This window comes from Meles meles, chromosome 17, assembly GCF_922984935.1.
Source record: "Meles meles chromosome 17, mMelMel3.1 paternal haplotype, whole genome shotgun sequence".
NCBI lineage: Eukaryota > Metazoa > Chordata > Mammalia > Carnivora > Mustelidae > Meles > Meles meles.
In genome coordinates this window covers 61,971,801-61,998,049 of record NC_060082.1, presented here as the reverse complement: position 1 = coordinate 61,998,049, position 26,249 = coordinate 61,971,801, and the positions used below count along the sequence as shown (strand labels likewise).

Sequence of the window (26,249 nt, the reverse complement as noted above, 5' to 3'; positions counted from 1 at the left end):
AAAGTTGTATGTAGATTTTCAGCTGAGTGAGGCTCATCACTCCTAACATGTTGTTCAGTGAATGTACTTTCATTCATTCATTTTTTTTTCAATGAGTATCTAGTAAGTGTGTCTCATGGACCAGAACGATATCTTCCCTTTCATCGTGGAACTTACAATTTAATATGAAGGACTGATATTGATCTACCTGTAACAAGTGTTATGAATACTTACACAAGTGCCGCATGAATTTACTGTGCTGGGCGCGATCCAGCCAAAACAGGAGTCAGGGAAGATTTCTTTGTCCACTGATTTTCAGTGAAATGCAGCACTTCCAGAAATACTTTGTGTGCTCCACATTGCTAGAAGTTCTTCCAAATCCCAAGATTCGATGGAAAATAAGGTATTTAGGAACTAGATTATTCAGACCCACCCTCCGCTGGAAACAATGAAAAGTTCTGAGTAAAATATTTGCTGAATCTCTCAACAAGCACTGAAGAGTTGACAAGATTGGTGACTAAAGAGCAGACCAAAAATTTACTGTAAGTGGAGAATGAGAGGTAAGTGAGGAACTAAAACACCATGGCTGTTTCTGTCCCGAGGGCATTTTCCAAAGCCAGAGAGGACTCAGTTTTGGAGACTCCTGCCTGCTTCGGAGGGATGAAGAAGTCCAGGCCCAGGGCCAACCTAAGGCAAAGAATTTAATACCACATCCATAATATGCTGGGACCAAAAGTTATACTTTCAGCGTAAAAGTAAACCAGAAAGAAAGGAACCAGCCTCCCAAGGGCAAGGTGGGAAAAGCTGCCCTCACACAGAGCCAAGCAGGAAAGAAGGGAGAAGAGTAGGAGAACAAAGCAAAGTGAGACAAAGCCCTGTTCCTCAGAACTGTGGCCACAAGTAGGAATTCCTGTACATTTGCAGTCTAGATTGGCCATGCTTAGGAGGTCAAAGAAATCTCAGCTATGAACTTGATTTAAGGTGGCCTAAAACTGGTTGTTTTGGCAGGCACCTGGCAGAAACAAATACAAATCCATTCCGAAGAAAGGCACATTCCCTCAGACCAGAGTCAGGATAATTAAGTGCACAAGAAAACTAGACAAGAAGGTTTGGGCACAGAGTTAAGTAAGTCGAACAACAGAACAAAAATAGGTCCATATACAACAGAAGTGGCATAGCAGATTTGTGTAGCAAGAGTATATTTTTCAATAAGAGGTTTTGGAGCAACTGGACATCCATATGGAAAAAACTATAATTTTTTTTCCTGTATAAGACTATTCCTTGTGGATTAATGACTTCAAAATATTAATGGAAAGACCAAACAATACAGGGTTTAGCAGTCACTATAGGACATTGTCTTTATGAACTCAGGAGGAAAAGATATCTTAAATAAGACTCAAAAACCACTAATTATTTAAAAAATTGATATATTTGATTACACGAAACTAATAAATTTTCTTCATCTGAAGTCATCAGAATTAAAGCTACAAGACAAGAGTGGAGTTAAAGAAGAGATTTGCAACACATTGAGTTCTTGGGTAATAAATAAGGTGATTAGTTCAATAGAAAGTGAAAAAAGATAGGCACTTCATAAAACAGCAAACCCAAATATCCAATAAACATGTGCAAAGATGCTAAACTTCATTAATAATCAGAGAAATTCAAATTGGAATTACAATAGTTATACTACTAACAATGTTGCTGGTGAGCAGTCCAATGCTGATCTGATTATTTTTCCTCTATAACTTATTTCCTTTCTCTGCAAACTTCAATGTTATCTTTGTCCCAGAAGCTTAAAGGCTCTGCCTGTGTGCATATGTTTTTTTATCAGTTCCACAGGAGACTTTTAATCTACAGTCTTGGACGTTTCTTCCAGCTTAGGAACTGTTTTTGTATTATTATTTTTATTATTATATAATATATATATTATTTTTGTATTATTATTTTTTGTATTATATTCTGTATTATTTGTTTATTAAGTGTCTTTTCCACATCTGCTTCTTTTTCTAATTCAGGAACCCATACTAGTTGGATATTGGGTCTTCTGACTCTATCCTCTCAATTTCTTATATTTTTCTTCATGTTTTTCTTTTTAGTCATGCTATTTTGAAATATTTTTCTCTATTTCTAAGCTATTTGTTCCAGTCTCAAAAAGAAATTAATTCTCCTTCACTTCACCAACCAAATTCGGGTGTTTGATGGCCACGTTCTGTTGTTTTGTTTCAATTTTGAACTTCCTTAAGGACTCTTCAGTTTTGCTCGAGTTAACACACCACCAGCCGTCCAAGTCAGGGACCTGTTCTGCATGTTTTGTCTGTAATTCTCCTCTCTGGATACTAGCCCCTCTTATCTACACTTCTTCTTCTGCTCACTAGGATTTGGCTGCTAGAAAAACACAGGAGTGGCAATCCTGAGAGGGTGAGGTGTGCAGCCATGCTCTTCCTGAGAGGTGGTTTAAAGATTTTATTTATTTACTTGACAGAGAGAGAGATCACAAGTAGGCAGAGCAGCAGGCAGAGAGAGAGGGGGAAGCAGCTCCCTGCTGACCAGAGAGCCCAATGCAGGGCTCGATCCCAGGACCCTGGGATCATGACCTGAGCCAAAGGCAGAGGCTTAACCCACTGAGCCACCCAGGTGGCCCAGTGAGGGATGGTTTAGTTTAGAGTCCCCACAGCAACCCCAGTGGAGACCATAACAGGAAACCTTCCTGCTTCCCATTGTCTCTCCCAGTTTCAGAAGTACAGAAGGTTCAGTCCAGCTATACAGCTACTCTTCAACTCGTTGGTGTCAAGGAACACTAGGTATATGTCATTCTTCCCATTGGCCCCTGGACCCACCTCCTTCTGGGGAGTTAGGCTTGTTTACAGAGTAATCACCACGTTCAGAGCTTACCCTTGAATTCTCTCCCATCCTGGTTCCCAGGCTTTTGTTCAGCCCAGAGGGCAACAATACCATAGTAACTTTCTTTCCCCCAATTCCAGCCCTCATTCTCTGCTTGCCTCCAAAAGCTGTTCCCAGAGTCAGAGCTGGGAGTGGAGTGCAGGAAAGATGAACCCAACCTCCATCTTCCCAGACTCTCAGCTGCATCGAACAAACAAATAAGCAAAAACTGCTTCAGTAGTCGTATTCTGTTACTCAGGAAATTCTGCTAATGCGTGATGAGTAAGGGGAAGCCCCCATACAATTTACGTATTTCTTCTTAGTGTCTTCAGACAGTCCTTAATGGTTTAAGCTGTAATGTCTCTCTTGCACTTACATTCTTGGTTTTATTTTCCCAAGTCTCAGAAAGATCCTTGTGTCACTGCTTTTCCTGTCACAAACGTCACTGCATGAACTTCTTCAGGCCTGACATTCTGGCCACGTCATGGGAAGGCAGATTATGAACTGACTGGCCTGTCAGTGCAACGTCCTGACCAAAGAAAAAGACAATAATCATCTCACAATCTCAGTTTTAAGGAGACAGAATTATATCTTGCCTGTATAAAAAATTTTTAGAAATTTGCCCCCAAGCCCTTGTTAATAAAAACCATAGACTGGGGTGCTGGGGCTCTGTTAGTTGAACATCAGACTCATGATTTTGGCTCAGGTCATGATCTAGGGGTTATGAGATCAAGACCCACGATGGGCTCTGCCCTCAGCAGGGAATCTGCTTGAGATTCTCTCTGCCCCTCCCCTCACTTGTGAGCACACACTCTCTCTCTAAAATAAATAAAAATCTTCCAAAAAAAGGCATAGATTGATGAGATACTACTGTTGTAACATCATGAACAGAGTGGTGTGGGAGTTCAGAGATTTTGAGTAATTAACCCCAAAATAGTTCAAATTCTGAAGATCCACTTACTTCCTTTTATCTGCCCTTCCATCCACGTAACTTTATGTGTTATACGTGTTATGTAACTTTATGTTACTCCGGTAGCCCTATTTTGAGTCCCTTAAAGCAAAAGATCTTCCTTTCAAGGAAACCAATGTCATTCATGTTCAAAGCATCATGCCAACTGCTATTTTCCAGGAGCACCAATTCCTGAAGACCTGTCTGCCAATACCAACCTGAGATAAAAAGTTTCACCACGTAGGGCTGAAATGAAAAAACTAAGGGCAACTTTTCATAAAGCTAATTTTACTTTTTAAATTTAAAGGTTGTATCTTTCCTACTTATTGGTATTAAATTATAGCCTTTCTTTTCATAAAATGATGATAACAGAGTTTCCAGTTCCCTTCTCCCCCATGTCCTCTCTTGGTGAAATTAAATATTAGTAACTCTAAGTCAGTAATTCAAAGTTTGTTTGTTTGTTTTTTAATTTTACTGTCCCATGGATTCAGAAAGATTGATGGCCATAGTGGCCATCAAGGAGGCACGTGAACTTAACTGAGCTATTACCCAGCTATTACCCAGTGTCTGACCACTTCCTGGACATAGCTGAACTTCCTTCTGCTCCCCAAGTGGCACAAACTCTAACCAGAGACCCATCCTCCAGGTAGGAGGACCACTGGCCAGTACTTTTCAATTAACATAGATGTGAGATAACAGACCTTAGATCACCTAGAAACATAATGGTTTCAAAAAATGAAAGAACTTTTATCCATCCACTCACTGAAGTCCTCATTCCACAAATAAGGAACCGAAAGCCCAAAGGAAGAGAAACGCTTTGCCCAGGCTCTCACTAGAACTGAGACTAGAAATGTGTTGTCTTCATGTATAGACCAATATTCTCTCCACTCTATCCAGCTGCTCTCAACCTAAAAGATCTAGGCTCTACTAGCAATATCACCAACCTTAAAATGTTGACTTTTATTCCCACACAAAAATTAAAAGTTCAGAAATTAATAGCATCTCGACAATAATAACAAGTTAGAAAACAGAATGATCACATTATAAGAGCAAACAAAAATATAAGATGCCTAAAATAAATTTAATAAAACTATGCAAAAATTTTGTGGAAAGAATTCCTGGAGAACATAAGCAATCATCTGAAAATATGGGGAGATACACTATATTCACAAGGTGAGATATTACAAAGATCTCTTTATTACATTTGATAAAATGCCTTAGAAAAACATAAGTCACACACTGCGGAAAGAGGCAATGTACTCTGCCCCAGATAAATGAGAAAGTATTAGGAAACAGAATTCCTAAAGAAATCCCTCAAATCCAGAAGAAACAACCCAAGAGGAAAATGGACAAAGGACAGGTAAGAAAACCCCAATGGCTCACAAACACATAAAGAATGTTCAACTCACTAACTAAGGAAAATGTGACTAATATAATCAATACATTTAAAATTTTATTTTTAACTATCTCATTTTGAACCCGTCATAAGCAAAAACATCATCATCATCAGTTTAAACCAAGTGTTAGTAAGAATGTGAGGAAAGGAAAACTGTCACCTAGATCTCATGGGGGTGGAAATGGGTAACGCTACTTTGAAGAACCACTCATAACATCTAGTCAAGCCAATAATAGCATATCTTACAATTTAATAATTCTGCTCCAGGCACATGCTGCAGAAACTATGGTACCTGTCCATAAAAAGAAGCAGTGAAAAATTGGCTGCAACCTGAACACCCTAGTAGTAGAAGACTGGATAAATAAATTATACAGTACGTTTGTACGATTCTATAAAGGAGCTAAAAATAAATGAACTAGAGCTCCATGTAACAATTGGTGTAGATCTCCAAAATACAATGTTAAGTGAAACAAGAGAGTTAGAGAAGAATTCATACAGTTTGATAACATTTATAAAAAGGTAAGAAGCCTAAAAGCAGGGTGCCTGGGTGGCTCAGTTGGTTAAGCATCGACTATTGATTTTGGCTCAGGTCAGGATCTCAGGGTTGTGGAATCGAGCCCTGTGTCAGGCTCTGTGCTGGGCTTGGAACCTGCTTGAGAGTCTCTCTCTCCCTCTCCTCTGCCCCTCCCCGCCTTAAAAAAAAAAGCCTGAAAGCAATATCATTACCTATGGACCATGTACATGTGTATACATACAATAACATATGATATATGCATATGTGGGATTCATGTACAAGTTTATGTAGAAATACTAAGATTTTCATAACTAATGCTATATTCAGGTGGCCTCTGGGAAGGGATAAGAGACAGAAACGATATTAAAGAGGGCTAGATGGGGCTTAAGATTTGATCATGATAATTTGATCATGATCTATCCACCACCTTGATACCCAGGTGGTCAGTACATCATTGTATTTTCTGTGTTTCTCTGTATCTTTAAAACAGCTCAAAATAACATAATTAACTGCATGTTTTCATGTACTCGCTTCATTTCTACTGAAGGGTAAGGAAGAGGATTTGTATCTCGTGGTGATCTGGGAGCTGCCCAATGTGGTGCCTTTGCTACAAGACGGGACTCACACTTTGCATCTGCAGCCACTTCCTAAACACAGGAACCCGAGTATTCCTTTCCCCGACGTCCAGCTGGTAGGGAAAAACGTCTCTCGATGTGTAAATGTAAGTTTCATTTCCTGATTTTTTTTTCCTTTCTATTATGGGAAATTACACAAAAGTAGAGATAATAATGCATTGAACTTCTACGTGCTAGCACTCAGCCCCAGAAATTAGGTGTGCATGGCCGAGCGTACTCCTTTTTATTCCTGCCACTCCCCATGACCACCACAAAAGAATTGTTTTGAAGCAAATCCCACATACTGCGCCATTTCATCCCTGAATATTTCAGCGTGTATCTCTACATGGTAATGACTCCAAAAAGGCATGATGCCATTACTTTTAAAGATTTTTTTTCTAAAATAATTTTTAAGAAGTCCTTGATATCATCCCGTGTTCAGATTTCTTAAATTGCCTCGCACTTTTTTAGAGTTTACAAGGATCAAAACAAAGTCCATTTGTGGCATTTAATGGAAAGTGTCTTAAATCTCCTTTAATCTATAAATATCTTTCCATTTCTCTCTTTCCTTTTATTTTATTTATTTATTCCCTTTGTTGTTTATTTATTGAAGATACTGGAGAGTTGGTGCCATAGTCTCACATTTTCTGTATTTTGCTGACTGCATGTCCCTGGTGTAGTTTACGGAACTCTGTGTGTACTTCCTGCCACCTGACTTCATGGCATGAGCTGTGATTTTAGGTTAATATGACTCTGTAGATCCTGTCATATAGTTCCATCAGGACTCACAAAACGACTGGTTGTCTTTCTTTCAAAAAATAGATAAATTAATTTACAATCTGTAAGACTTTTTGTGAGGTATTTATACCCACTCAGTATGGCTGGAGCATGTGTTCACACCTGAAGGGTAATGTGGGGGGCGTGTTTCAGGTTGAAGAACAGAGAAATGAGGAAGCTGCCCTCTTTGTTCTCATAAAAATTTAGGTCGAGGGGTGTCTGGGTGGCCCAGTCATTAAGTGTCTGCCTTTTGGCTCAGGTCATGATCCCAGGGTCCTTGAATGGAGCCCCGAGTCGGGCTCCCTGCTCACTGGGGAGCCCGCTTCTCCCTCTCCCACTCCCTCTGGCTTGTGTTCCCTCTCTCGCTGTGTCTCTCTCTGTCAGATAAATAAAGTCTTAAAAAAAAAAAATTTACGTCGATTGATTTTTTTTTTTTTGAGAACTTATCCACCATTTGCTTACTCTAATATTAGCTCATCCTGCTCAGTTTTTACTAGGATAAGTGGTCAGAAATCAAAGAATGCACGAAACCACAAATTATAGAGGGAACAATCAAAAAGTCTGGTTTTTCGCCCCTGTCATTAGTGAAACAAACATACTTTAAAAGAGAATAATATAACTTGTTTCAAAGACTCTGCAAACAATTTTTTAAAGATTTATCTGTTTCTTTTAGAGAGGGGGGAAAGAGAGAGCAGGAGTGAGGGGAGGGGCAGAGGGAAAGAATCTCAAGCAGGCTCCCCACTGAGCATGGAGCCCCCTGCGGGGCTTGATCTCACAGCCCTGAGATGGTGACCTGAGCTGAAACCAAGAGTCAGTCGCATAACAAACTGAGCCACCCAGGCGACCCTGGAAACTATTAATTTATCATACTATGGAGAGAATTTGTATTATTTTCCCTCAAATTTAAATGTCAGCTTAGCACTGCAATTCCAATTCCGTTCATAGTTAGTTTAAATCATAAGTAATTTTCATTGTTTGCTAAAGGATTTGAAATCAAAATATACAGTGACTGTCATGATAACATCATCTCATAACTGGGCCAAAGCTGGAAGAACAGAATGTGTTTCCTTCAACGGTCATTCTAGCCCATTCTTCCAAGTCTACACAGCTGGAAACACTAGACTTGGTTCATGTTCCTTGTTAAGAGCTAATAAGAATAGGACAATGATTAATGCACAGTGAGCCAGATCTGATACAGTTGGCAAGTTATTACATGGGTCATGCAAAATGCTTGCTTTGGGGCAGGTGGGGGGCAGGATCTGTAATAAATTACTAAAGTAATAAATGAAAAAATTGCCTTTAGGATTATAATAAAAATGTAAATTTTCTTGGAGTTTTGAGCCCTTGTGTTTTGTATGTATCATAATTAGCATTTCTAGCAATTCCTTTTTTACAATGTATTTTAAAATTACTGTATAGATGGAAGGTTTGCAAAAGTCACATAGTGGAAAAAGAATTGGGTTGTGCATGGAGGTTCTCTTTCTCTAAAACTCTTGGATTTAGGAAGCACTGTTTTGTGAACACCGGCTATACAGCTTGCATTGTTCTTAGCAACGGGAATGCAAAGATTACTGAGCTATGGGACCTGTTCTACTCCACTGGGGCAACCCAACAGAGAACTTGGGAGGATTAGGCCAGACGAGGGTCCCAAAAATCATTGCTGATTAGGTTGGAAAGAATTACCAAGACTTAGCTTGGCCCAGATAGGAAGTTCCGTGGGGGAGCCGAGAAGACAAAGTGAATGCCAAGTGGAGGAGATAAAATGAAAAATGTCACAAAGGTGAGAAAGGGCCTGGCTGGTGGAGGGATAATGGGAAGCATCTAGGTGTGGCTCAAGGAAGACAGGGAGGCAGGGAAAATGGAGATGGACAGATAAGTAGGGCTGGATCCTGCTCACGGCGTTAAAGCACTTGAGTCTCCTATAAGAAAGGAAAAGCCAGTGAGGGGCTATAGATGGGAAATGGCATGATCAGGTAGGGTACCGACGATGCCAGTGCTTGATGACGGTTTTGAATGGGACAAGACGGCAGGAAGAAGACTCGGGCAATAATCCACTGTTGTAGTTAAAGGACATGAGGCCATGACAGTGAGGAGGGTGGAAGGAGGGGTTTCGAGCAATGTTTAGGGCAAAAGTAGCAGAACTTGGGCTTCGTTAGGGACTGATGTCATGCAGCTGAGAGGAGGGTCCTGGGAGAAAGGAGGGAGTGAAGGCCGGCGTGGAGCTAACTTGAATGACTGGACTGGGACATGGTGCTACCAGGGAGCTGGAGAATGGGATGAGATAACATGCTTGAAGGAGGCAAGAAGCTACACATGTTAACTTTGAGATACTTGTGAAGAATTTCTGAGTAAGTGTACAACCCTGAAGCTTATGGGAGGGGACTGACTAGATTATCAGGGCATTGAGATTGGGATGATGATTAAAACACAGGGGCCAAGATTGCCCAAAAAGAGTTGGAAAAAAAGAAAAAGCAACTGGGCTAGAGGTAAGCCCTCAGCGTATCCATGTCTAACGTGTTGGCAGAATAAGAGGATAGCACGTAGGAAACAGAAACGGAAAGGTCGTACGGACAGAAGCAAAATTAGGGTCTGGTGTCAAGGATGTCAAGAGAGTAAGAAGTTTCAGGAAGCAGAGAGCAATTCAGAGTGACAAGAATAATACACTTGTAATCTTTTTTTAAAATTTGAATATAGGGCGCCTGGGTGACTCAGTGGGTTAAGCCTCTGCCTTCGGCTCAGGTCATGATCTCAGGGTCCGGGGATCGAGCCCCGTATCGGGAGCCTGCTTCCCCCTCTGCCTCCGCCTGCCTCTCTACCTACTTGTGATCTCTCTCTCTCTCTCTGCCAAATAAATAAATAAAATCTTTAAAAACATAAAAAATAAATTTGAGTATAGCTGACACACAGTGTTACCTTAGTTTCAGGTGTACAACCTAGTGATTGTTTAAAAAGATTTTATTCATTTATTTGAGAGAGACAGAGATAGGGACAGAGAGCACGATCGGGGAGGAGAGGGAGAAGCAGGTTCCTGCTGAGGAGGGAGCCCGATGTGGGACTGGATCCCAGGACCCCAAGATCATGACCCGAGGAGAAGGCACATGCCCAACGACTGAGCCACCCAGGCACCCACAACTTAGTGATTTTTAGAGTTTATACGTTATGCTCTGTTCACTGCAAGTGTAAATACCATCCGTCCTGATACAACGCTATTACAGCATTGACTCTGTTCTTGTACTGTGCCTTTCATTCCCGTGACTCACTCCTTCTGTACCTGGAAGCCTGTGTCTCCCTCTTCCCAGCTCCCATTTTGCCCAGCTTCTCACCTCCTTCCCCCTCTGGCAACCCTCAATTTGTTCTTTGTAGTTATAGGCTCAATTCCACTTCTGGTTTATTTGTTTTTTAGATTTTACTTCTAAGTAGAATCACACAGTATTAGTCTTTCTTGGTCTGACTTATTTCACTTAGCATAATCCCTCTAGGTCCATGCATGTTTTTCTCAAATGGCACGATCTCATCCTTTTTCAGATTTTAATTCCAGTGGAGTTCCAGTAGAGTTAACATCCACTGTATGAGTTTCAGGTGTGCAATACAGTGAGTGGGTCAACACTTCCCTATGTCACCCTGTGTTCATCACGACAAGGGCACTCCTTAATCCCCACCACCTGCTTCATGCATCCCCCCACCTACCTCCCCTCTAGCAACCAGCAGTTTGTTCTCTAAGTTAAGAGTTTGTTGGGGCACGTGGGTGGCTCCGTCATTTAAACATCTGCCTTCAGTTCAGGTCATGATCCTGGAGTCCTGGAATCAAGCCCCGAGTCTGGCTCCCTGCTCAGTGGGAAGTCTGCTTCTCCCTCCCACTCCCACTCTGTGCTCTCTCTCAAATAAATCAATAGGGTCTTTAATGGGAGGAGGGAAGGAAGGAAGGAAGGAAGCGAGGGAGGAAGGCGGAAAAAAGGAAAGAAAGAAAGTGCTTAGTGATAAATAGAATAAGTTTTCGGGCACCTGGGTGGCACAGTGGATTGAAGCCTCTGCCTTTGGCTCAGGTCATGATCTCAGGGTCCTGGGATCGAGGCCCGCGTCGGGCTCTCTGCTCAGCAGGGAAGCTGCTTCCTCCCCTCTCTCTATCTGCCTCTCTGCCTGCTTGTGATCTCTGTCTGTCAATAAATAAATAAAATCTTTAAAAAAAAAATAAAGTTTTCACAGGAACACTGGGCTCTTGATTTCAGCTGAGGATCCTGGGATCGAGCCCTGCATTCAGGCTCTACATGTGATGGGGAATTGGCTTGAGGAGTCTCTCTGTCCCTCGCCCTCTGCCCCTCCCTCTGCTCGCATGCTCTCTCTCTCTCTTTCTTTCAAATAAATAATTGAATCTTTAAAAGTTTTTGTATACTATGGAGCAGAAGCCAAACAGTGAGTGAAAAGGAGGTTAATGAGGAGAATCATCCAATGCAGAGGACTTTCAAGAAGTCTGAAGGGAAAAGAGGGATGGCACGGTGATCTCACCATCAGTTGGTCAAGGAAGAATAAGTCAAGGCTGAGAGGAAGGAGTCAGTAGATGGAAGAGAATATTTTGTTATTTTAATGAATTCAACAAGTTAAAAAAATTTTAATGCAAAACTAATGCAGTTTTACTAAATTTCATAGTAATTTATAATAGTAACTTTAAGTAACTTAAAAAAATCGTGAAATATTTTGTTTTAACGGTAGAATGACAAAGTGTACACATGACATTTGTACTGTGGCTAGATACTGGTCCATGCACCTGTTTTCTTCCTTCTTCAGAGTCCTGACATCAGTACGGAAGTGAACTGCATCGATTTATTACAAGTAGAAGGATATAATTTGATTGCTGCTGGAACCTTAAATGGTGTGATTATCTTATGGGATTTTATCAACTTTACTGTCAAAGAACTGTAAGTTGCTTTTTTTTTTCCTTAAACAGTAAAAAAGTTGTACTGCAGTAGCATATTACAAATGAATTAGTAATATTGTACTTTGAAGTATAAGATGGTCAAGAACCTTAATGAATGAATAAAAACATGAAAAAATGAATGAATAAAAACAAAATCAAGTCTAGAGAAGAGAAGAGGCATAAAAGAGGGAGAAGAGAGTAAGAAAGGACAGGGAAAAGAGGAAAATGCAGAAGACATCTCTGCCTCTTGACTTACAGTGCCTTACATACTCCTGGTCCACTTGGACGCCATGCCTCTTTCCACTCAAAGTCTGAGTCATTACTTCTTTTTTTTTTTTTTTAAAGATTTTATTTATTTATTTGACAGACAGAACAGACAGAGATCACAAGTAGGGAGAGAGGCAGGCAGAGAGAGAGAGAGGAGGAAGCAGGCTCCCCACTCAGCAGAGAGCCCAATGCGGGGCTCCATCCCAGGACCCTGAGATCATGACCTGAGTGGAAGGCAGAGTCTTAACCCACTGAGCCACCCAGGAGCCCCCTGAGTCATTACTTTTAACCAGCTTTTGAGGGGACATACTCCGTTCCTCTTTGGACCCTGGATTAATTCTTCTTTCAACCTTCCGTTGAATTAGCTCTTTCTGTAGACCCTCTGCACCTCAGCCCCACCCTTACCAGGCCCTGCCCCTGGAATTCTTATCATCCTTTCATTCCTTCCTTTCAAACCTTGCCCTTGGGCTTTCTCACGACTGTATACTTGTCCTTGACACCCATACCAATATGCACTGTGCCGTTCTTTACCCTCTTATTAAAGCAGTTCTGCTACCACAGCATTAGGAGGGAAGCCCCCCGAGAATGTTCCCAACTTGAAGGAGGAGATGCTCCTTGATGAAGGGGTAGGCATGTTGCCAAGAAAGGCATACAAACCCAACACCCAGTCAGAGAAAAACAACAGTACAGTGAGCCATACATCATATTCCCTTCCCATGATAAGGTGATTATACAAAAATCACTGATTTAGAATCACTTTAATACTTTGCAAAACATCCAATTTAGTACAGAACTGTCGAATGTAGCTGGGCCCAGCGTACAAAAGGCTCTAAAGTTGAAGGTGGTTTCCATATTGGTGGTGGCAGCCATCTCTACCTCGACCTCCGATTTGCCTAAGATCCCTTCACCAGCCAGGAGAAATAGCCTTTCTCTTCCTGTTCAAAGGCTCATGCATTTTGGGGTCCAAACTGGAAATTGTTCTTGCTGATTACTACCGTTCAGCTCACCCACACAACAGAAGAATCCAAAAAGTTCGAGCTCCGCACGTCATCAAGCTCACAGGCCTTTCTTCAGAGCTTGATTCACTCCCTAGGACCTTCCTCCATCACTCATCAGTGCAAAGTCAGAGGCAATTCCCACTAAAGGAAAAGGAATGTTTTGCTACAAGATCTATTTTCAGTAAAGAAGATTAAGTGTGGCTTTAGGAGCCATCACGAAGTACCACTCTAGGCAGCTGAGAGACTATCACTGTGCTCCCGGGAACCAGCCCAGAAAGGTGCGTGGTTCGTTGGCAGCTGGGTGGATGGGAAGTGAGCAAGGATCGTCCCTGAATTACCTGCTTGTCCCCTTCACTTAATTCTGTGCTCCCTGAGGTTAGTCGCTCTATTTTATTCAAATTTGTCCCTCCATTTACTCAAAGAGTAGAATTCTATTCTTTAAATTTTCTGACACTTCGGGGAGCTTATATATAAGCCCACTCTGACCTACAGTTAGGCTGACTAGACCAGCTAACTGGACTAACAGACATTTATTTATTTGTTTGTTTTAAAGATTTTTTATTTATTTGACACAGAGAGATCACAAGGGGCAGAGAGGCAGGCAGAGGGAGAGAGGGAAGCATACTCCCCAATGAGCAGAGAGCCCGATGCGGGGCTCGATCCCAGGACCCTGAGATCACGACCTGAGCCGAAGGCAGAGACTTAACCCACCGAGCCACCCAGGCACTCCTGTTTGTTTATTTATTTATTTTTATTTATTTCATTCTGGATTAAAAGACTTTTAAACAGCAAATGGTCATGGTGTTACACAGGGCCTCATTCAGGAAGACAGCTTCCAGCTCTGTACCTTTGGGTTTTCTCTCGTGTTCCATGATAGCAACACTGCGGCGGTTAATCAGCTCATCGTGGCATGTATCAAATGAGTGATGTGAGTTGCCCTAACTTGTAAGTGTTTATTTTGTGAATGTGTGTTCACTTCCAGGTACAGACCTGAAGATTGCTTCATTGGGGACCCTGATTTGGATCCCAAACGCTTTAGGATTAACAACATCCTGTTCCTCTTTCGAAACCCCGAATGTGCAAGGTAACTCGGTACCTACTGAGGAAGAAATGCTGCTCGGATGTATGTAGCGATGTCCAAAGAGTTCTGCTTATCCCAGCATGAGGAAGGTGCTACCGAGGGAGGGCAAGTTGGGTGCCCTGCTTGGCTTAAGCTTTCTTCCTTGTCACTGTCTTTTGAAGGCGTGGGGTCCCCAGGGGTGCGCTTTGCTGTGCGGTGTTCTAATCTCCCTTACCACGGCAGCCTCACACCAATCTCTAACACCAGTACAGGAGACAGAAAATGCTCACCTGACCACACCACGGCCAAAATCGAGTTCTATGAGCACTGACATGAGGCAGAAGGAAGCCGGGCAAAAGTGACAGCCCCTGACAGCTGGTGTCACAGGACAGCTACTGAAACTGAGCTGTGTCCACCCCTCTCTGAGGGAGCAGGGCCTTATTTTCTCCTCTTCATATATGCTTGAGAGCTCTGATTTTCAGGCAACACATAATAGTAAACATATCTCCTGGGAAGAAACCAAAAGCAGCAGTGAACCCATGTATAGAACCTTCCCTACCCCTTGACTTGAAATTGCCTTATTCTGAGACTATTTTTGAAGATTTGTTCCATATTGACCCCTGCGCCAGAACCTAGGCCACTTTCCAGCCCATTCCAGCAGAGCTCTGCCGAGACGACCAGGCCGGGACCGAATACCATGGAGCAGAAGTTAGCCAGGCTTCCCAGGTGCCTGGCTCCAGCCCACTTCCTGCCATTTCAGAGTCAGCTTCTGGGACTGAATCTAGCCTGAACTTTGGGACAGGGCAGATTTTTATTTCCCAGACGTGAGCAACAATCAGTCTTAATTACCAAGGCTCCCCAACAGTGTCTAGCAACACCAGACAGATGAACGTTGTAACACAAGGTATCAGGTCTGACCTTTGTCTTAAGGAAGTGGCTCCGTACCCACAGATGATGAGAGAAGCAACCCACGGAAGTTAAAGCGGAGAGGAGCACACTCCGGGTGTGATGGATTATCTTCACCTTCCCTCCTTGGGTTTCCTCCCTCTCCTCGTAGGAGATCGAGTCAGGATTCTGTGTGCTCTTCGTCCCAGTGTGATTCTAGTAAAGGTCCACAGAGTAGCAAGGTAAGCAAGAAATAGAGTATATCTTCCCGTTAACTCAGCATTGGTTCAGAAATGGTTATTTGTCCCATGTGAATCCCTCCTTTGACAGATGGTCAAGGTGGGGAAATTCTGTGAGTACATGTGCATTTAAAAACTTGCTTTCGTAGAAAACAATGTCTAAACTGTGCTCATCATTCATTCCCATGCTGGCAAGGCTTTCGTATCTGCAATCATCAATGCGTATTTCTAAATAAAATAAATTTTAAAAATAAATAAATAAAATAAATTACAGATGCTTTTACATTTCTTAAATCATAAAGCAATTCTAGGCAATCTCTTTTGCTAAAAAGTAAAACACATTTCACAGCACAACTTGTAACACGCTGGATTTCAAACTCTGTTCTCAGTCCCAGTTTTATAGATTTTACACATTATATCTCTAGGAGGATTTTGTTTAAAGGAAACTTTTTACTGCAAAACTTGTTTTAGAACCCCTAGTTTCGTGCAAAGAATAAACTTGCAAGGATATAAGAGTCAGACGAAACACTTCGATCCAAGTGCTCCTTTTATTTTCTAACTAGTTTTAGAGACTTCACCTAATCTCTGAGTTTGTGTTTCTTATCAGTAAAAAAGGAATAACAAAGCCTAACTCACAGGGCTGCAGATCACAGACATCAAGAACTTGGCAGGCATTACAGATGTAGTTACTCCTATCATTAAGCCCTACCTGAGCCATGAGAATGTTATTACAGTTACCCTTTTCGGGAACATGATGATCTCTGTGATACATTTTTTCAGAATTAATTCAAAACTAACTTTGAAATGAATGCTTAGAGCCATCAAAAGAAATGAAATCTTGCCATTTGCAACGACATGGATGGAACTAGAGGGGATTATGCTGATTATTATTATGCTGAGCGAAATAAGTCAGTCAGAGAAAGACAATTATCATAGGATCTTCCTGATCTGAGGAATTTGAGAAGCAAGGGCGGGGGGGGGGGGGGGGGGGGGGGGGGGGGGGGCTTGAGGGGTCCGGAAGGAAAAAATGAAACAAGATGGGATCAGGAGGGAGATAAACCATAGCAGACTCTTAATCTCACAAAACAAACTGAGGGTTGCTGGGGGTTCTAGGGGGAGGGAAGGGGTTGGGGTTATGGACATGGGGGAGGGTATGTGCTATGGTGAGTGCTGTGAAGTGTGTAAACCTGGCGATTCACAGACCTGTACCCCTGGGGCAAATAATACATTATATGTTGATAAAAATAATTTTTAAAAAATCTTTAAAAAAAACCCTAATGCTTAGAAATGTAAGTTTAACAGAGAACAATCATGCTTGCCAGAAGGGTGGGATGGGGAGATGGGCAAAATGGGTGAAGGGGAGGAGGAGGCAGAGGGTTCCAGCTGTAGAATGAATAAGTCACAGGAAAAAAAAGATACAGCATACAGAACAGAGTCAAACGGTATTAGAATGGTGTTGTATGGGGACAGATGTCAGCGTTGCAGAAGGTGAAGACTTGTCTAGTTGCGAGTTGCACACCTAAAACTAAAGCAACAATGTAACATTGTGTGTCAACTATACTCCAATTTTTAAAAATTTAAAAAAAAAAGGAATGTGAATTCCCCTGAAAAATCTACTCACCCAAAGTATCTCATTTCCTTACAATGTCATAGAAATAATTTCTTGTTTTCTCCCCTAATTCAGGGAAGCAAACAGAGCATGCATGACAATGAGATTAAAGGTCAGTATGAAATCACCCCTCTTGTGTGTAATAATTCCTTTGCAACAGGGAGTTTAGGTTATCGAATACCCTTAATGAAGGTACAGTATATTCTCTTTTTTTTTTTTAATAGATTTTGCTTATTTATTTTAGAGGGAGAAAGAGCATGAGTTGGGGGAGAAGCAGAGGGAGAGGGACAAGCAGACTCCATGTTGAGCACAGAGTCCGACACGGGGCTCCATGCCAGAACCCGTGAGATCGTGACCTGAGCCAAAGTCAAGGGTTGGACATTTTACCTACTGAGCCACACAGTCGCGCCTACAATGTATTCTTTTTGTGACTAAATGTTGAGGTGTAAGATTCTGTAGTCTAAGAGGTAGAATTTCCATTTTTACATACCAATTCTAGATTTTTAAAAACCCAGTGCATCACTGAACCTCTTAGTCTTCAGCCCATTTCCTCAAACTTTTACTTGATTCATCAGCCATTTTGGATGTGTAAGTCTTACACTGGGTGTATATTGACTTTTAGCTGTTATATATAGGGCAGAGACTTTTGTCATTGGGTCAAAATAAACTTTTCAGGCTTTTCCAGTGATCCAGGATTCTGTTTGTTAATGCTTTTTTGTCCTCTGCCCTGAGTGAAGTTTGCTGGGATTGAGAAACATGTTCTAAGAGAAAAGAATGTGTTGGTTTCCTGTTTTCCTACCTGTCTCCTCTTTTATAGTCTACGAAATTTGAAATTCCAAGTATTGCAAACACCCACGGTAGCTCATTAGCTTTTCCGTAGGTGGTCAACCTGACGTCGCAGCGGGACAGCCACAGCCAGTGGACAAAAAACATGCTGCAGGCACCACTGTCATCGACACTCAGCCCCCTGTCATTGTCACCACTCATGAGGATGGACACCTTCGCTTCTGGAAGCTGGAGGTGATGGGGCCCATTGCTTACCTGGAGCAGCAGAGAATGAGAGAGATAAGAAGTAGTACTCAATGAATCCTAACCTTCTGAGGTTCTAGAGCACATCCACCTCTAGTATTTTTCAACCTATTTTTCAAGGTTCTAGAGCACATCCACGTCTAGTATTTTTCAACCTATTTTTCAAGGTTCTAGAGCACATCCACGTCTAGTATTTTTCAACCTATTTTTTCAAGGTTCTAGAGCACATCCACGTCTAGTATTTTTCAACCTATTTTTCAAGGTTCTAGAGCACATCCACGTCTAGTATTTTTCAACATATTTTTTCAAGGTTCTAGAGCACATCCACGTCTAGTATTTTTCAACCTATTTTTCAAGGTTCTAGAGCACATCCACGTCTACTATTTTTCAGCCAAATTGCTGACTTTGCAGCCTGCTCCCTGGAAGTGCCATCCAAACTTTACAGTAGGCCGTTTTGAAACTCAGGAGGTCAAAACTACTAAGTTAACAATTTCAAATCTTTCTTTTCTTTTTTTTTTTTAAGGTTTTATTTTTAGGTCATCTTTACACCCAATGTGGGGCTCAAATTTATAACCCCAAAATTAAGAGTCACATCCTCTATGGACTGAACTATCCAGGCACCCCTAATCTCTCTTTTCTTTAAATAGAGCTACGATTACACACCACTCAGTATTTCATTGGACATGTAAATAAGTAGAGGATATTAATGATATAGTAAAAGAATATAAGAACACTCAAGTGTTTGAATATCTATAAAATTTTATCCAAGCTATTGGAAGAAGTTATTACATCGTCCTGTGTGTTCTTAAATATTTTACCATGAAAAAATAACTTTTATTTACCAGAAGGTTTTAAATGACTTGGAGCAGAGCGTCATGGAGCTTAAAGTTCGGAATGTCAATAAAGACATGACGGAAGGAAGGATCTTGAGTAGATTTGGTGACAAGGAAATCATTAGAGAGGCTTGGGAAACCCAAGAAAGAGCAACTGTTTGGTATGGCAGAGGGTGGGACCCAGCATCACAGAACAGCACAGCTCTCTGTGGGCAAAACTCCCAGGTCTATCAGTAGCTTGTAGCTTCTCAATGGGAAACCCTTGGTTTGAAAATACGAACTATTAACAGCTTTCCCTGAGAGTTTTGAAGTATTGGAGCAATGCCAAAATAAAAGAAACAGAAGAAAGATTAGATCCAAGTAAATCTCAGGAAACGAGTGGCAGGTGCAAATTCTTTCTTCCGAAGCATGAATGTTTATTCTGTAATACGGTGTCTGTGGAAGTCCTTCCTGGTGTTGATTTATCCTAAGAGCTGAAAAACAATCTCCTGAATCTGAATCTCTCACAATCCCGTTACCTTGCGCCAATATTCAACAATAGATATTTCTGGAAAGGCAAACGTAATAACATTACTGCTTGAAACAAGTGAAGTACCCTTAAACCTGAAAAGAATGTTTGTTTAGAAAGAGAATGTGTACCCAGAAAAGAGGTCTGAGTTAGTGCATGGAAACAGTCATAGGAAACGTAAGAATCACCCCCAAGTACAGCGGGGTCTGTAATGATCAGAGTCTGTTGCTCTTAATTCATAGTTGTTACATCTTCATGAGTATTTCATTTCAAGGAAGTAAGTCCCGACAGATAGTCTCAGTTAGTTTTTAATCACAAAGAAGAGAATCCTATTCCAGTAGTAGAGATCATTTTTAGATGGATTTTTTATAGAGAAATTTAACTCCAATATTAATATTTTATAGAATTTATTATCCTACTTTATTCAGGGAAAACTGCTAAAAAATATGCTGCCTTTCACAAAACATTCTGCCATTTCTCTGACGTCGCTGTGTACGGATTTGTGCAGCAGGATACTTCTGACCGGGAATGTGGGTAAGTCATCCTCAGGGAGTCGGCACCAGGAAGCTCCCCAACCTGCATGACCGAGAGGTGGAGATAGGATAATGCATAGCTTTTATTGAGACAAAAGACTAAGAAGGATGCTTCAGTGTGACAGAGTGTTAGGAATGGCTTTTGCTGAATAAATGGAACGATGAATGAGTGTTATGACAACCTAGTCCATTCCCAGCTCCTTACTTAAAGCAAGACATCCTATTTTTTTCCATCTTTAAATAGGACTACCTATTCCCTCACCTTCTATATGGGAAAAGTATAAAGTTTTCATTTTGAATCTTAGAAGAGTTATATTGTATTAATCTTCATTATTAGAGGGAGTAATGGCATTAATTAGGAAAGGGATTATTTGTTCTCAATAGGGGACTTTTATATTGATTGTTACAACTCCTAGAGTTGGTCTTGATCCTTTCATGTAACACAATTCTCTCTTTTTAAAAAAAGATTTTATTTATTTATTTAGGAAGAGTGTATATGACAACTGGAGAGAACAAGAGAGAATCTTTTCTTTTTTAAGATTTTATTTATTTTTTGAAAGAGAGAGAGAGAGAGCATGAGAGGGGAGAAGGTCAGAGGGAGAAGCAGACTCCCCATGGAGCTTGGAGCCTGATGAGGGACTCGATCCTGGAACTCTAGGATCATGACCTGAGCTGAAAGCAGTCACCCAACCAACTGAGCCACCCAGGCACCCCTACAATAGAGAATCTTAAGCAGGCGCCACGCTCAGTGCAGAGCTCCACACAGGGCACAGGACTCGATATCACAACCCTGAGATCATGACCTGAGAAGAAACCAAAAGTCGGACACTTAACTGACTGAGCTACCCTGGTGCCCCAGCAATTCTCTTTTTCAGTGCTGTATTTTCTTTCTTTAATTTTTTTAAATAAATACTGAATTTTCTTTCTTTTCATCTCTCCCAACTTTGAAAGATTATGTGTGTGTGCATACATTTTTAAATTTTACTAGTGTTTAAGTTCTTTAAAAAAAAAAACAAAACAACCAAACAAACAAAAAAAACCTACCCAGTTTGTTAGAGTTTATACTGAAACAGCATCTTTTCAGTTAAACAAAAGCTTGGCCCATTTTACCTTTCTTTTTGTTCTACACCCACTCCTTTACGTATCATTTGCCAATTTAGTAATCTTGAGATTTGCATGCAAGATACTGCTGTTAGAGGAGAAGGGAGTTGAGGGAAACTGGAAGGGGAGGTGAACCATGAGAGACTATGGACTCTGAAAAACAACCTGAGGGTTTTGAAGGGGCGGGGGTGGGAGGTTGGGGAACCAGGTGGTGGGTAATAGGGAGGGCATGTATTGCATGGAGCACTGGGTGTGATGCCAAAACAATGAACACTGTTATGCTGAAAATAAATTAATTAATTAACTAATTTTAAAATATTTAAATTTTACATCTTCTCCTTAAAGAACATTGTTCTCATGTCAAAACTTATTTTACAAAAGTCCCAACAAACCAGTTTGTGGCACCAATTAATTCAGTCTTCTGGAAATTACAGAGAATTTTTTTTATATTTATATTCAGTAACTTTACAATATTTGTTTAAAGTTATCTTTATTTTATCTGGTTTTATTGCTCACCACCTGTCCTATTAGTCTCCAATATCCTTATTCTCGAACTCTTTTATTATCCATCTCTATGGTTTCTTTTTTTTTTTTAAAGATTTTATTTATTTATTTGACAGAGAGAGATCACAAGTAGATAGAGAGGCAGGCAGAGAGAGAGAGAGGGAAGCAGGCTCCCTGCTGAGCAGAGAGGCGGACTCGGGACTCGATCCCAGGACCCCGAGATCATGATCTGAGCCGAAGGCAGTGGCTTAACCCACTGAGCCACCCAGGCGCCCCATCTCTATGGTTTCTATCATCATTTCTGTCTACAGCCACCCAGAAGAAAAATCTAAGGTCAAGCAAATTTATTCCTTTTAAAAAATATTTGCCTGCATGTTTTTGCACTAACTGTACCTACTACAGCATAAGTTTTTTCTAGCAAAATACATAGAACTAAAATTTGACATTATCCACAGAATTCCCAGACCGCATCTCTGACAGGGTTACTAATAGGGAACACCTCGTTATCACAGAGTCCTTCTGCTTCTTGAGGTTTGTGTTTTTTGTTGTGATCTAGAAAACTAGAGTGGGTGGGTTTGGGATCCAATCAAGCTTCAGCTATATTATAATTAAAGCAGACTTGTAGGTTATGGCCTTAGGCTTCCTTTTTCTGTGCTACTGTAGATGTTACCGGAGCTCTGTAGTTTGTTGTCTAGTCACTCCTTTAAATCAGGAATCCTCAGACATTATTAGTTGTTGTTTTTTGTTGTTAAATGGGCTTTTTTTTTTTTTAATTTTAGCTTCAAGTTCACTGAAAAATTCAGTAGAAATTACAGAGAATTCTCATACACATCCTGCCCTCACCCTCCCTAAAACAGCTCCCCCCTTTTTAAAAAAAGATTTATTTATTTAAAAGAGAACGTGCACACTGAGGGCTAAGGTGAAGGGGCAGAAAGAGAGGGGGAAACTTCTCAAGCAGACTCCCTGATGAGCGTGGGGCTCAACGGAAGAGCTCAGTCGCAGCACCCTGAGATCAGACCGGAGCCGAAAGCAAGAGTGGGGCGCTCAACAGACTGCACCCCCCAGGAGCCCCTGGCTGCTCCCACTTTCAATATCCTGCTGGAGAGTGGTCCGTTCGTTACAACTGCAGCATGTACGACGACATGTCAGTATCATCCAAAATGCATGGCTCACGCTGGGGTTCACTCTTGGCCGTGTGTATTCTATGGGTTTTTTGTTTTTTTTTTTTTGACAGCTGCTCAAGAACCCAATTTAATAAGATTTACAAGTAGACACGTACAAAAAAAACCTAACAATGTTTTTTTGTTTTTTTTTTTATTCTATGGGTTTTGACAAATATCTGGTGACAAGCCTCCACCATTCTAACACCTTAGAGAGCAGTTCAGCAAAAATCCCCTGTGTCCTGCCGGTCCTTCCTTCCCTCCTCCCCGACTTCTGGCAATTATTGATCTTTTTATTGCCTCCACAGTTTTGCTTTTCACAGAAAATCATAGTGGAAATCACACAGTATAGAGCCTTTTCTGACTTCTTTCATTTAGAAATAACCCATTTAAGTTTCCTCCGTGTATCCTCATGGCTTGATGTCTCATTTCTTTTTAGTGCCGAGTAGGATTCCACTGTCTGGATGGACACAGTTTATTCATCCATTCACCCGCTGAAGGACATCTTGGTTACTTCTACGTTTTGGCAATAATATACAAAGCTGCTATAGACGTGTGTGTGTGTGTGTGTGTGTGTGTGTGTGTGTGTGTGTGTGTGTGTAAAACAGTTTTCAATGCCTTTGGGTATATACCAAGGAGTACGGTGCTGGATCATATAGTAAGAGCATGTTTAATTTTGTGACAAACTTCCAAACTGTCTTCTGAAATAGCCATGCCATTTGGCATTCCCACCAGTGAAGAATGAGCATTCCTGTTGCTCCACGTCGGTCTCAACATTTGGTGTCCTCGATGTTTTGAATTTGGCCCCTTTTAAAAGCCTCGTAATGGTATCTCCTTGTGGTTTTAACTTGCATTTCTCTACTGACACACAATGTGGATTGCCTTTTCTTATATTTTTTTGCCATCTCTTTTCTTGGTGAGAGGTCTGTGCAGATCTTTGGCTTATTTTTTAAATCAGGTTGTCTATTTTCTTATTGTTGACTTCTCTAAGAGTTTTGGTATATTTGGAACAAGAGTCCTTTATCAAATATGCCTTTCACAAATATTTTCCCCCAGTCTGTGGCTTGTCTTTCTGTTCTCTCAATAGCATCTTTTGCAGAGCAGAACTTTTCAATTTTTTAAAGATCTATTTATTTGAGAGACAGAGAACACAGAAAAGGGGGTCAGACAGAGAGAGAGAATCTCCAGCAGATTCCCCACTGAGTGGGGAGACTGACTCGGTTTGATCCCAGGACCCTGGGATCATGACCTGAGCCAAAATCAAGAGTTGAACACTTAGCAGACAGAGCTACCCAAGTGCCCCTGGAAGTCGTCAGTTTTAAAGAAGTCCAGCTTGTCAATGCTTTCGTTCATGGACAGTGACTTTGCTGTTGTTATCTAAAAAGTCATTGCCAAAGCTAAGGTCATTTAGACTTTCTTCTAGTTCTATACTTACACATGTTACCCTTAGAGTTATTTTGAGCTGCTTTGTTTGTTTGCGGGTGTGTTTGTGTGGGAAAGGTGTAAGGTTTATATCTAAACTGTGACTTCATATCATGAATTGGTGTTGACTTTCATCAATTGCGTTTTCTGTATTGATGTGATCATATGATTTTTCTTCGTTAGCCTGTTGATATGATGGATTACATTAGTTGATTTTTAAATGTTGCCCATTGTGTATAATTGTTTTGGTTTTTTTTTGAGAGAGAGAGCATGAGAAGGGGTGGCGGGGGGAGCAGAGGGAGAGAGAGAACCTTAAGCAGGCTGCATGCTCACCCAGTATAAAGCCCAGCTCAGGGCTTGATCCCAGCGTCATGACCTGAGCTAATACGTCTTGAATTCAACTGCTAATATTTTGTTGGGGGGTTTTGTAATTATGTTCGTAGGAGCCATTAGTTTATAATATTCCTATATCATCTTGTCTGGTTGGTATTAGGGCGTGCTGGCCACATTGAAGAAGTTAAGAAGCATTCCCTTTCGATTCTATATTCTGGAAGGATTTGTAGAAATTGTTAAGATTTCTTCCTTAAATGTGTGCTGGATTCACCATTAAATCCATTTTGACTTAATGGGTTCTACTTGGAAATGTTATTAATTACTTTAATTTATTTAATAATATAGGCCTATTAAGATTATTTATTTCTTCTTGTGTGAGCTTTGGCAGGTGTGTCTCTCAAGGAATTGTTCCATTTCATTTGGGTTATTAAGTCTGTAGGCATAGAATTCTGAGTTTCCTTTATTATCCTCTTAATTCCCCTGAGATTTTTTTTCTTAGTCAGCCTGGCTGGAAGCTTATCAATTTTATTGATCTTTTTAAGGACCCGGCTTTTGGGGAGCACCTGGGTGGCTCAGTCATTAAGCATCTGCCTTTGGCTCAGATCATGATCCCAGAGTCCTGTCCCTCCCCTGCTGCTCTCTCACATGCTGTCCCTCTCTCTCTCTCTCCGTCAAATAAATAAATAAAATCTTGGGGGGGAAAAAAGCAGCTTTTGGTTTCATTGATTTTTTCTATTGGGCTCCTCTTTTCAGTTTCGTTGATATCTGCTCGGATTTTTATTATTTCTCTCCTGCTTACTTTGGATTAGTTTACTCTTTGTTACCTAGCCCTAAAATGGAAGCTTGGATTATAGCTCTTTCTTTTTTTCTAACATGTGCCTATAAATTGCCCTGTAAGTACTGTTTCTGCTGCTTGACTCAAATTTTGACGTCATATTTTCATTTTTATTTAGTTCAAAATATTTAAAGATTTCTCTTGAGGTTTTTTTCCCTATGATCTATAATTTAGAAGTATGTTGTTTCATATCTACTTATTCTGGGATTTTCCAGCTCTCTTTTTCTTATTGATCTCCAATTTATTCTATTGTAAACTGAGGGCATTCACTGTATGATTTCTATTATTTCAAATTTGTTAAGGTGTAATTTATGGTCCAGAATGTGGTCTGTCTTGGTGAATGTTCCATGAGAGCTTGAGATTAATACATGTTGGATGCAGCAGTCTACAGATATTAATTATATCTAGTTGACTGACAGTGGTTTTTTTTTTTTAAGATTTTATTTATTTATTTGACAGACAGAGATCACAAGCAGGCAGAGAGAGAGGGGGAAGCAGGCTCCCTGCTGAGCAGAGAGCCTGATGTGGAGCTCCATCTCAGGACCCTGAGATCATGACCTGAGCTGCCAAGGCGCCCACTGATGGTGTTTTTGAGTTCAACTATGTCTTTACTGATTTTCTGCCTGCTGGATCTGTCCATTTCTCATGTCCATTTCTCATAGAGGGGTGCTGAAGCTTCCAGCAATAAAAGGGCGTTATCTATTTCTCCTCTCAATTCTGTCAGTTTTCACCCCACCTAACTTCACCTGTAATGTTAGGCATGTGCATGTAAAGGGTTGAGGTCTTCTTGGAGAACTGACCCCTTTATCATTACGTAATGCACCCGATCATTCCTGACAATTTCTCTTTATCTGAAGCCTTCTGTTTGAAACATAGCTGTTCTTGCTTTCTTTTGATTAGCATTAACATGGC

The 26,249-nt window shown here is 40.9% G+C and overlaps 1 protein-coding gene across 1 annotated transcript in view; it reads left to right on the top strand.

Annotated features, from left to right (window-relative positions):
• Positions 1–26,249, top strand: part of WDR64 (WD repeat domain 64) — a 142,412-nt gene that overhangs the window by 98,149 nt on the left and 18,014 nt on the right. Inside the window, exons 15-21 of the mRNA XM_045981954.1 lie at positions 6,266–6,439; positions 11,892–12,022; positions 14,269–14,370; positions 15,404–15,473; positions 17,155–17,191; positions 17,960–18,099; positions 19,878–19,983. Of these exons, the coding sequence (XP_045837910.1) occupies positions 6,266–6,439; positions 11,892–12,022; positions 14,269–14,370; positions 15,404–15,473; positions 17,155–17,191; positions 17,960–18,099; positions 19,878–19,983 (760 nt within the window). The remainder of the gene's footprint in view (positions 1–6,265; positions 6,440–11,891; positions 12,023–14,268; positions 14,371–15,403; positions 15,474–17,154; positions 17,192–17,959; positions 18,100–19,877; positions 19,984–26,249) is intronic.